This window comes from Phacochoerus africanus, chromosome 11, assembly GCF_016906955.1.
Source record: "Phacochoerus africanus isolate WHEZ1 chromosome 11, ROS_Pafr_v1, whole genome shotgun sequence".
Classification (NCBI taxonomy): Eukaryota; Metazoa; Chordata; class Mammalia; order Artiodactyla; family Suidae; genus Phacochoerus; species Phacochoerus africanus.
This window is the reverse complement of record NC_062554.1, coordinates 70,019,722-70,032,126: the sequence shown is the minus strand read 5'-3', so window position 1 is coordinate 70,032,126 and position 12,405 is coordinate 70,019,722. Positions and strand designations below refer to the sequence as shown.

General features: G+C 42.0%; 1 protein-coding gene across 1 annotated transcript in view; it reads right to left on the bottom strand.

Annotated features, from left to right (window-relative positions):
• The window catches only part of CDK14 (cyclin dependent kinase 14), a 619,947-nt gene extending 608,105 nt beyond the window's left edge, over positions 1 to 11,842 (bottom strand). The window contains exons 1-2 of the mRNA XM_047751802.1: positions 11,251 to 11,842; positions 3,786 to 3,817 (exon numbers count right to left, since the gene is read on the bottom strand). Of these exons, the coding sequence (XP_047607758.1) occupies positions 3,786 to 3,817; positions 11,251 to 11,341 (123 nt within the window). The 5' untranslated portion in view covers positions 11,342 to 11,842. The remainder of the gene's footprint in view (positions 1 to 3,785; positions 3,818 to 11,250) is intronic.
• Positions 11,843 to 12,405: the final 563 nt, after the last annotated feature.

Genomic DNA, 12,405 nt, shown 5'->3' with positions numbered 1-12,405 from the left:
GCATCTCATTGCTTATCTACTCCAAATGCAGTAGTTTGCAACTATTAACCCCAGACTCCCAGTCCATCCCAGTCCCTCCCCCTCCCCGTTGGCACACACAAGTCTGTTCTCCAAATCCATGAGTTTGTTTTTTTGCAAATAAGTTCATTTGTGCCATATATTAAATTCCAGATATGTGGTATCATATGGTATTTGTCTTTCTCTTTCTGACTTACTTCACTTAGTATGAGAGGCTCTAGTTCCACCCATGTTGCCGGAAATGGCATTATTTTGTTCTTTTATGCCTGAGTAGTATTTCATTGTGTATATGTACCACATCTTAATCCATTCATCTGTTGTTGGATACTTAGGTTGTTTCCATGTCTTGGCTATTGTGAATAGTGCTGCAATGCACATAGAGGTGCACATATCTTTTTCAATGAAAATTTTGTCCAGATATATGCCCAGGAGTGGGACTGGTAGGTCATATGGTAGTTCTACATTTAGTTTTCTTGAGGTATCTCCTTACTGTTTTCCACAGTGGCTGTACCAATTTACATTCCCAACAACAGTGAAGGAAGGCTCCCTTTTCTCCATACCCTTTCCAGCATTTGCTATTTGTAGACTTACTAATGATGGCCATTCTGACTGGTGTGAAGTGGTACCTCGCTTTAGTTTTAATTTGCATTTCTCTAATCATTAGTGATGTTGAGCATTTTTTCATGTGCCTGCCAAGACTCAAATCTTAGTGGGATACCAATGGACTGTGGAGTCCCAACTCTCACAGAAAAAGGAGAAGACCATGAAACAAATTCAAGAAAACTTCTACAACTATAATCTGAAAATGATCATAAAAGAACTCAGTGATTTCCTGGTTATATAATCACAGATCTAGTGCTCATTTCTGATCTTGGTAAAATTGTAATTTTATGTTGATTGGTATGTAGGTGTCTATGCTGCATTTAAAGATAGAAAGCAACCTGAAGATCCTCTTATTGATTAGTTTTACAAAACCATAAAACTGAGTCCTAGGTAAATTAAATGACCCACCCAGATAGCAGGAAGTGACAAAAGAGAATCCATGTTGGATTCCATGACCCTGGGACAAACATGCTCTCCTCATGTGCCACAGATATTTATTCATGTCCAATAGATATTCATTGAATGTTGACCAGGCACAAGACACTGAGGAACAATAAAGCTGACCGAAGGCAGTTATTACCTCCAGAAATCTAAAAACTGGTGGGTTTTAAACAATGTTTTTACAGTTTTAATACGCAAATCATCATGTGAAGTCTTAAATGGAATTTTAGGGGGATATCTGAAAATAATTGCCCTCATTGGCCTAGTACCTAATTTTGAACTTAATCTTTCCATCCTTCAACTATTACTGCAACCCTTCAACTACAGATGGTGGCTATCACAGCAAGAACATCGACGATGATAAGAGCAATGACAAAGACACGGGCAATGACGAGACCCAAACCCAATATAAGACATTTACTACGTACCAATGACTATTCTGGAACCTTTATATCCTTGGCTTATTTAATTCTTGCAGTAATCTTTAGAGGGAGATACCATTACATCTCTATTTTATACAAGGCCTGGAGAAAGTATGTCCTTACTAATTCTGCCTCCCAGGCTCCTGGCCCCAGGTCTTCCCCTGATCAACTGAAAACTCCCTTCCCTCCCCCCAGACCTCAGTTCCTTCACCTGTGAATGCGAAATAACAAAGTTGGCCCTGTGATTTCTGATGTCTCTTCCAAGTGGCGCATGCTGTGATTTACTGACTTAATGTATCCAACCAATCTCTTTCCTCTGATAGAGGAAGGAACACACTTTATACTAATAATAATAATTTTGCCTCAAATTACAAAATTCAGACCTTTGGCCATGCAGAAGTCTCGGGGTAATGGAAGGCAGGCAGCTACAGGTTTGACTTATATACCCTTAACTTCCATCTAGGCTCCAGCCTTGAGATTTTTTGAAAGCTAATACCAAAATAACATACATTTGGAGTTCCTGTGATGCATTGGGTTAAGCACCCAGCACTGCTGCACCTGACTCTGATTTGACCCCTGGCCAAGGAACTTCCATATGCCACAGGTGCAGACAGGAAAAAAAAGAAAAAGAAAAAAACATATGATCTTTAACGGTGGTGCTTAAATAGGACCAAAGGTTTTTTAAATGCCTAATTATGATTAGGAGTCATCTGTAAAAACATGTGAAGATATAGGTTAAAAGAAAAAAGCAGTATATAATACGGGCCATGGTTTGGGAGAGGGCTGTTTTTGTTTTTTACACAAGGAAAGAAGCGAGAACATTTGATGATGGTTGTAACTGGATAATAGGATTTGGGAGATTGTTCTCCTTTTTCTTATTTTTTTAAATGTAAGCTTAAATGACCTTCATAATTAGCAGTGAGACTTCCCTTTATAAGAGAGAAAAGGTGCCCAATACTCTCACATTGATTTCTTCTGAGAAAAAAGAAAATCCTCGCCTAAAAACATCTCAGTAACACTGCTGAAATTCCAGAAATACAGGTTTAAAGGAGAACATCATTATTACCCACTACAGATGGGGAAGAAAAGACTCCTCTATTGCTTCAGGTCCAGAATAACCAAGTTTCACAGGCTGTTTCAGGAATGCTGGCAGGGGAAGTCACTGTGGAGTCCAGGGACACACAGCTTCTCAGAGGGGGACCCAGAGAAAGAAGAACAGGTGCAGCAGACAAGGCAGCAGAGAGTGAGAGCCAAGTGTCACAGGCCCCAGCCAGACACCCCCGTCTGGAGCAGGTTCCCCATGAGTGCTCCTGCCCATACCACAGCCAACCCCATGGCCACGGGGACTTCGCATGAGTACAAATGTCCTTTCCTCTCTGAGGCACCACAGCAGAGGGAGCACAAACAGCATATATCATGGAATCTGCAACTGTTAAAACAAATCAACCACAACCAAAGTAATCTAAGCTTTCACTGGGCTATAGGATTAAGCGTAGATACATGTGCATTTATATATAAACATGCAATACACACACACACACACACACACACACACACACACGTGGCCCAGTTAACGACACAGATCAATGACTGTGGCTTTGGATGGTGACAACGAAACACTTCACTCTACATCACTCTTGAGAACACTCTGTAAACACATTATTTCTCTGGAGATAACCACTCATATTACCAAAAACTCAAGAAACAGTGCAAGATAAAAATCACATTCAGAATGCTATGAATTATGCTATTAATTATGAACCCTCAGCCTAACTTGAACAGGCTTTTTTGCTACTTTGTGGCAAGGATATAAAGACAGATTTGATATACAAAGAATAGGAAAACTAGAACAGGAAAAGTCAGCTCCTCCTTTGGGAGTCTGATAGACAATACATGGTGTCAATGTCGCATCACACCCTGATTGGGGGGGTGGCTGCAAGGGACCCATGGAGCCCAACTTGCTGACAACTCCAGATTCGCCCTAAGCACACACATCACAAGGGGTTTCCCCAGCACTACCACCATCAAGAAAGCAACAACATAAAGGCCTGCCAGTGTCTTCTTTGTTTATCAATTTCAAAAGACACATTTCTGTTGATGGATGTCAGAATTCAATTTGAGTGGTTATTTAAAAACTGGAAAATAATAGAATGTAACTAAATAAAGAGATGCCGTCATGGGGTTTTTTTGGTTTGTTTTTTATGGCATTTTTGATTGTTTCTAAGTGCAAAGTTGACACCTACTGACTTTACCCAGCAGTAATTAAATACATCTAACATTAGATAAAGAAATTCAACCTACCTCATCGAAGGTGGTGTCATCTTTCTTCAAAGCTATAAAGTAAAAAGGGAAAGGAAACAGTTATTGTGAAACATCTCAAAGAGACCAAGTATCTAAGTCCTAGAAAACAGGAAAAAAAACAAAGCAGTATGGTGTTTTCATTTCAGAAAGTAAAACCGTACCCCAATCTGAATAACAATGTTATGATACAAATATAAAAACTGCAAATGAGAGAGTTGCACAGCACGCATCTTTGTGAAACACTTTCATAAATATGTAAATGGAACTACCCTCCCAACAATGGAAAAGAAATATGCACATCTTTTCTCTATGTCTTTTTTGGTGGGAAAACATTTTAAAGAAATCATGAAAGAATCAAAAAGTAACCTTAAAGAAATTTCCCCTCAAACTTCTGGTGTGTGTTTGTCTATCACTATGCCTGGTGGATGGACCTCCCACACAAGTTGTCAGGGAGACACCCACTTTGCATGGTACCACCAGGATGAGATTTTCATACTGAGAGAAGTTTAAGTACAATGATGAAAGATCAAGCATGTAAAATAAGAACTGCAGAAACATAATTCAAACATTTTCAACATTAAAACTTTCATAACAAAGTATCACCAAAGGAAACAATACATTCAGGGTATTTTATAAGAACCAGCAGATACTTGAAATTTATTTTATTTTATTTTATTTTTTATTTTTTTTGTCTTTTGTCTTTGTTGTTGTTGTTGTTGTTGCTATTTCTTGGGCCGCTCCCGCAGCATATGGAGATTCCCAGGCTAGGGGTTGAATCGGAGCTGTAGCCACCGGCCTACGCCAGAGCCACAGCAACTCGGGATCTGAGCCGCGTCTGCAACCTACACCACAGCTCACGGCAATGCCGGATCGTTAACCCACTGAGCAAGGGCAGGGACCGAACCCGCAACCCCATGGCTCCTAGTCGGATTCGTTAACCACTGAGCCACGACGGGAACTCCTTGAAATTTATTTTAAACATTCATGGCTTCAGAACTGAAATATTACTCAAAACAGAAAGAGAAGTATGTCATGCATAGTTAGCAAACACCTAGCTCCTTAAATCCTACAATTATTTGGGATGTTTCATATTACGGAGAATGCACAAAGAAGTGAATTTTGCTGAAATCATGAGTTGGAGAAATGTTTCAGATGTACAGAATTGAGCATAGGTGCCTTCTGGTCTATCCTGGACAGTTCTATTCAGAGTAGAAGTGCCTGGGTAGTAGCTCTTACTTGGAAAGCCATGTTCTGACCCAAGCACTGGAAAGCAAATTGTTTTGGCAATTTAAGCTATCTGAGAAGTCCTGTCCCTAAAAGCTTTGAAGCCATCATATCAAAGCTTACATTATACAGTCTAGCAATCTTGCAAAGGTTCTTTTCTCCATTTCATACTCTATCTTTTTAAAACGTCAAGAAGTCTGTGGTTTTGGTGATGTTACAGCAGATGAGGACAGGTTGGCAAAGATAAAGTGTTTCTCAAAGTTTAACTCTTAGTCTTCCCCTTTTTCCTGAGAAACTGATCTTGTCATTGTTTTTTCTACTTCCTTTATTAGAGAACCATTTCATCTGAATGGAAAATAAAAAGCAGACCTCTGTCTCAGTCTCAAATGGCTTATCTTGCATTCAACGACTCATGCATATTATATTATATATTGGACTTAAATTACATTAAATCTAAAATAACATACTTTGATAAAAAGATATAAGATTCCAGATGATTTCTAACAATGACTTTTTTGTCCTTTTTAGGACAATACCCATGGCATATGGAGGTTCCCATGCTAGGGGTCGAATCTGAGCCACAGCTGCCAGCCTACACCACAGCCACAGCAATGCCAGATCCAAGCTGAGTGTGCAACCTACACCACAGCTCATGGCAACGCCAGATCCTTAACCCACTGAGCAAGGCCAGAGATCGAACCCTCGTCCTCATGGATACTAATCGGATTCGTTAATCGCTTAGCCACAACGGGAACTCCAACAATGACATTTTTAACTCAAAATGTAAAACGTCTAATCTCAAGGCTTTCTTTTAATATCAGCTAACAATGTTTCTAGATTATACCCCTCACTTTCTCAACCCAAGGTGTGTCCTTTCATTAATATACTTGACTTTATAAAATATTAGTGACCTAGGTAATACAGACAAGTTCCTCCTTCCTAAAAAGACAATTTTTGTGGGGGAGGGGAATAAGAAATTATTAGCCTGGAGTTCCTGTTGTGGCTCAGCAGTAACAAACCCGACTAGTGTCCACTGGTATGCAGGTTTGATCCCTGGCCTCACTCAGTATGTTAAGGGCCCAGCATTGCGCTGAGCTATGGTATAGGTCACAGACACAGCTCAGTTCTGGCATTGCTGTGGCTGTGGTGTAGGCCAGCAACTGCAGCTCCAATTCAACCCCTAGCCTGGGAACATCCATATGCCACAGGTGTGCCCCTAAAGAGCAAAAAAGAAAAAAGAAAAAAAAAAGAAATGATTAGCTCAATTGATTTCAAATACAAAGTCAATTATTGTACAGCCTCATAGCTTACCCATTTAACAAATATTAATGTAAAACACATTATATTGTTTCCATGGCAGATGCAAAGTGACAGCTGCAAGCTTATCATCCATAGCACGAACAAATATATCTTTCTTTACCTGGGACATGATGAAAGTTCTGAAAATTTAGCCCTGGTTTTCTAAAGCAAAGCATCCAATAAGAACTATAGTTGATACTTAGGGAACCACAAACATGGAATGAGGACCCTCAAATTAAGAGATGAAAAGAGCAGAAACCAGAATGTCTTTAAACACCCAGACAGGACTATTTCCTTCTGGCCACCTAGGTCCTGCCAATTCCTCCAACATTCTGGATAAAAGGGTAGGATTTATAGATAGAAATAAAAGAAAGAAATAGAAGGGGAATTGTAGGTGTATTTTCTAAGATATAAGGAGCAGGAAACCAGGACATTACAGGGGAGAATATTTTAAGACTTTCATTGAAACCCATCATTACCAGGTTGACATCTTGAACAGTTTCTTTTAAATACTGAATCCTTGCCCTGAACAGCAATTAATGGTAACAACAAAGGCCAATTAAAGATGTCTTTGCCAAATATTTATCAGGTAATTGATGAATAAACTCCAACCTAAACAAGCATACAATATCTTATTATTGATTACATTCCTTGATTGTCATTAATCATTCATGGAAATGCACACCCACAATTGTCTTCAAGGATATCATGGAAAAACAAGTATATTACATTTTTCTGGGCTAACAAAGGGGCATATATTAAACCATTTAAGATAATGAGCTATTCTACTCAGTTCTCTGCTCAGACATTGCTCCCTCTAAAAAGCTTCCCATGATCTCACCAAGGCTTAAGTGGTAGCCCTTCTATGTTCTCTAACAGCAAATTATGCTAATCTTCATGGTAGAATTTGTCAATGCCCATTCATTGATCTGTCTTCTCTTCACGACTTTGAGGACAGGGACTAGTCACGATGGTCAACAAATCTAAACACCAGTACAATATCTGTGCACTTACAAGCACAGAGGGAAGTACTTGATAATTATTCACCAAATTAAGAGCGGGACTTTAAAGGCAAAGCATGTTATATTTTGATTTACACTAAAGTGTTGATATATGCAAACCATGCACTATTCTCTCTTATGAAAGAATCATAGATACAAATTCCATTTCACAGTTTGCAAATTAAAGTCTTCTGAAATCGCACTGGGGAAGGATATGGTACAATAGTTAAATTCTGCATCTGAACTTTTAACTTTACATTTCTTCTTTGTGACAGAATGGATTTATCAGGTGACAGCTGGACTCTAAACTTACACTCTTACAGTACAAGGGAACCCCAAAATTCAGTGTAACCACAGCCTCTTCCTTTTAGTCAGTTCTCTCACAAACTGCATCTTTTAAAAAAATTGGTAAACATGGGGTTCATCTCAGATATTACAAAGAATAAACTTCCTTTCTCAAGGAGATAATCCAATGAAGTGTGAAGAAATATATTCAAATGAATATGAATAAATGTCAATTTGACCTTAATCTTACACTGGATATCACAGAAAGCCTTTCTCCTTCTAAGCAATCATTCAAAAATAAAAAAGAAACAAGGAAATAAAAGCGGAAGTGGATTTTAACATAAGCTCTTTAAACAATTAAGTTCCCATTTGTCTTTGTTTTTGCTAACCTAAATTTAAAAAAAAAAAAAATGAGACAACTATAGCAATTCCCAATAAGTGAACAGAATGACACTATTTAGCAGAAAACCATAAATACACTGAAATCAATGGATGACTTTGAAATTCAATTACCCCCATCTTAGAAAAGAACCATAACTGTACTATAGTCACTCCCTGGCAGAGGTCGTAAATTAAAGTGCTATAGCTTGAAAACCAATGTGTTTTACTAGACCTTTTATAATACAGTAATCTCAGATTAGCTGTATCTGGGGTGGACAGTGACATAATTGGCATGATCTTTCATGTGTGAGTAAACTAAACATTAGCACTGTTGCTTTTACATAGTCAGAATTAATATTAATCTTTTATAATTGATTATTAATCTATAATTAATGTATATTATAATTAATGGACTTTCAAAAATTGTCCTCATTTTCTATAGATGAATGGTTACTGATTTCTCATGGCTAAGCAATGATACTATGTATTTTACCGTATCACTAACTATGCTTTTGGGTCATTAATTTAAAAGTCAAAACAAAGTCAGTATGTTTATTTCAAAAGCCATGGTAGGCTGGTTACAGGGAATGAATATATTGAGATGTTGGATTATTCAACAGGAATAAGCCATTCACTCTTTGATCTCCTCCTGAAGTACCAATGAAGAAAGGAAGAAGACAGGAGATAAACAGAGAGGCAGAAGAAATAACAACAGCCTCCAGTACTGATCTTCACCATGTGACAAATACAGCACCAGACATTTTATCCCATCTAATCTTCACAACAACTTTAAGAAAATTGACAGATAAGGACTCTGGGATTTAAAGAAATTCTGTCAGTTGCCCAAGGCAAAGAGCAAGGGGGTGGCAGGATGGGATTAAACCCAGAACAGCCTAATTCCAAAATCCGCCCTGCTTTCAGATTAGCTATACTGTAAAGTCAGTGGACACTTCTCTTATTTCTCTCACTTTCCACCTAGAAGATCCATTATGTCAGCACTGTGTAATCACTAATAATAATAATGATACATTAGGAATGTCTATTGAGTCTTTATTCCATACAACACAGGACAACACACACATTATTTAACTAAGTGCCAATAACAAAACTGACTTGAGAAAACTGAGGTTCAGAAAGTGAGGGACTTGTCCAAGGTCACTCAGGTAGCAACAGTGGCAATCCCAGCCATCTGACACACAGCCCACACCCTTAATCTCTGCACTACAGTAATCCTATAGGACAGCTTCAATCCCATGGCCTCTGGCACCTTAAAAATCCTTAAATAATCATATTGATTTAACTGCTTCTTGATTTTGCAAGTAAAACTTCAAAAAATACACAGATAATAAAGACTCATTTTCTGTAATGCTACATTTAATAAATGCCTTGAATTTAGTATACAATCATAATCACCCAAACCTCTCTATCTCCTTTTACAGTATTCCAGACTCAGATTTGCTGTTCAGAATCATGACCCTCTACCAAGACAAGAAATAATCAGTTCTGTTCACAGCACTGTACTGTGTCTGAAAGGAGGAAGTAAAATGTACTAGATCTTAGAAGACATTTTAACAAGGGCTAGAATCAAAAGGAGTTTCACATCACTAAATCTCTATAAGCTAGAAAATCCAATTAACTATAATAACCCATTTGCCAGCATTGTAGTTAATCCCAATTTTACTGATTGTCGATCAAAACCTTGAAATGATTTAAGCATAAGGAATTTTTATATCAATGTCCTTGGTTCCTTACTGAGACTCAATTGCAATGAATTATTTAACACAAAACTGGAAGGGCTCCAACAGAGTTATTAGCATTAGTAAATACATATAGTTAATGCCTTTTTGAACAGGGCTTAATGGTCTCCAGGACCTGCCTCTGTGATGGTTTAGGGAAGAAGAGGGGCCCTGAAACATCCTCCTTCATAATGCACTCAACACCTTGTTCTCTCACACTCTCCTTGGCTTAAAACTTCATTTAAATGCAGGGCCTCTTCAAAGCCATCCCTAACTCCAACTCATAAGACTGCAAATATCCAATAAATGAAATAAATAAAACCAGGACTAAATATTGATTTCACACCATAATTTTACAGTCTTCTTTAAAAAGATTATGTATGCCAATATGAAATTTTAAGTTAAAAGCCAACAAAGAAAACTAGGCTAAACAATTTTTTGACTGTACTATGAAGAATGCATATTTTAGAAGCACTGATTTTTAAATGAATGGATGGAAGAATGACAATACTCATATGCAATCCAGGGTTTTACTTTAAGGAATGAAGCACCTGATGCTTAATTTTCATTAACACCTTCATTAACATGGATGACATGTTAAACAAGTGAAACAAAGGCTAGAGGCTTCTTAGGGACTCCAAGGGTTATTTTTAGTACTTGTAAGATCCTCTTGCTGAAAGCAGTTACTTGTAGAAATGAAAGTTCTTAGAGGAAGGAGCTACCGTGTTAAGGATAAAAAGGGGTTTTGTGGCCAACCCTAGAAATATGACTAACCCGTTCCACGTGACACTGTTGTCACCCCATTTGTGACATGGATTTATTCCTAAATGTCCTAAACACTTCTCGGCCGGCTATTTGTCGGTCAATTGGTTGGTTGATTTAAAGACAATAGCCCTGGAGCTCCAGTAAATGAAAGAAGTTTGGGAGACTTATTCCTCAATGTTCAGACAAGTTCACAGCGCGCACTTCTCTGCAGAGACGGAAGGATTCAGAGAGCTCGGGACTGAACATCCAAATCTCGCTTTCGAGGACCTGAAGTACCGAACAAAAGGTCCCAAGGTATCTGTCCCACTTCTCTTTAGATTGGATGTGTTAAACAATGCCAAGGTACAAACTCAACATTTCTCCAATTTCCAAAGCTAAATTATTGACTGAACACCCAACGCCAAAGCCTGCGCGCAAAATAAAAATAAAAATAAAATAAGAAAGTGACCCAAGCGGCCGCGCAGCCGGGTGAGCAGCGGGGGGGAGGGGGGCTCCCCTCGTTTGCCCCCCCGCGGTCGCGAAAGACGGAGGAGCGCTAGCGGCCGGGAGAGGGAACCCAAATTGCAGGCTTAAGACCATGCACGCATGAACCCTCGGATGCAGAGGGACAAGGGTGTCTCTCCTTCTTGTCGTCGCCCTCCCCCAGGTCCCGGGCACTGCTCCCTCCACCTCCGCGCGCATCGCACCCCACCTCAGTCCCGGGTGGCCCCAGCAGTGCTAGCGCCCGAAGCGCGGGGCCGACCGGCCGGGTGCCCCAGACAGCACTCTACTCACCAATGCGGCTGAAACTATCCGACAAAGTTCTCCGCAACTTCTTCATCTTGCCGATCTTCTCGGCCGGCTGCGGCTCAATGAGGTCGCACATCTGGGCGACGCGGGGTTCGGGCAACTTCCCCAAAATGGTCCAGAGCGGAGCGCAGACAACAGCTAGGGCGCGCGGCGCTGGGAAGGCGGCGCCTCCTCCTCCTCCACCTCCTCCTCCTCCTCCGGCGGCCAGGAGGCGAAGCGCTGGGCTGGGGAGGCGCAGGGCTGGCTCCGCTCGGGCCTGGGCCGCGGCTGGGCGGGCGGAGGCGGTCTACGTGGTGCCGCGGGAGGCAGCGATAGCCGCCGCCGTAGTGGCCCCGCGCAGCGCTGCCGCCGCCCCGCTCATTTTCCCTCCTTTGTACCCGAGAGGAGCGCGGCCGGCGGCTGGCAGGGGGGTTGGCGCGGGCGGAGGCGGGCCGAGGGCGGGCCGGGGACAAGGTGCGGGAGCCGGGGGTTGCCGAGTGCGCGGGGCGCGGGCGGGGACAAGTTCTCAGCCCCGAGTTCCCTGAGCTCGGGAGAAAAAGCCGTGGCGCGGAACCACCAGCCGCCCTGCCCTCCACGCCCCTCCCGCCGCCGCCGCCGCCGCCGCCCACGCCCCGCCCTCCCTTCGGCCAAGGCCCCCAGGCGCTGGACCCCCGCGCGACCTCAGCGCCCCGCCCGGAGCCCGCGTCTTCTGCCGCCCTCCCCGCGCCCCTCGCGCCCCCGCTCGGCCGCCCCCGCGTTCCGCCCCTAGCTGTCCGCCCCGCCCGCGCGCTCCAGGATCGCGGAGCACTGCGAACCAGCAAGGCCGAGAGCCGGCGGTCTCTGGGGACCCCAGTCTCGCTTTGGGGGGACGCCTCTAAAGGAGGCCGAATCTATCGATCGTTTATCTTAGTGGCTTTTCTCGTTGCCACGATCGCGTGTGGAGAGAGCGCGGAAAGGCGGTGGGCGGGTGGGATTCGGCCGAGACCGCTGCCTCCGGGTCGGGGCAGTGGAAGGGCCCCCAGGGTGCACTCAGGTTTGATGGTGACTTTTTGTTCTTCAGTTTTGCCGAGGAAACTGTTAGGTGAAAGATCTAAAGGGACGGGGGAGAGGGGGAGGCGTTTCTTTAGGAGAGTCCGGTGCACAAGCATCTCTAACTCTCAG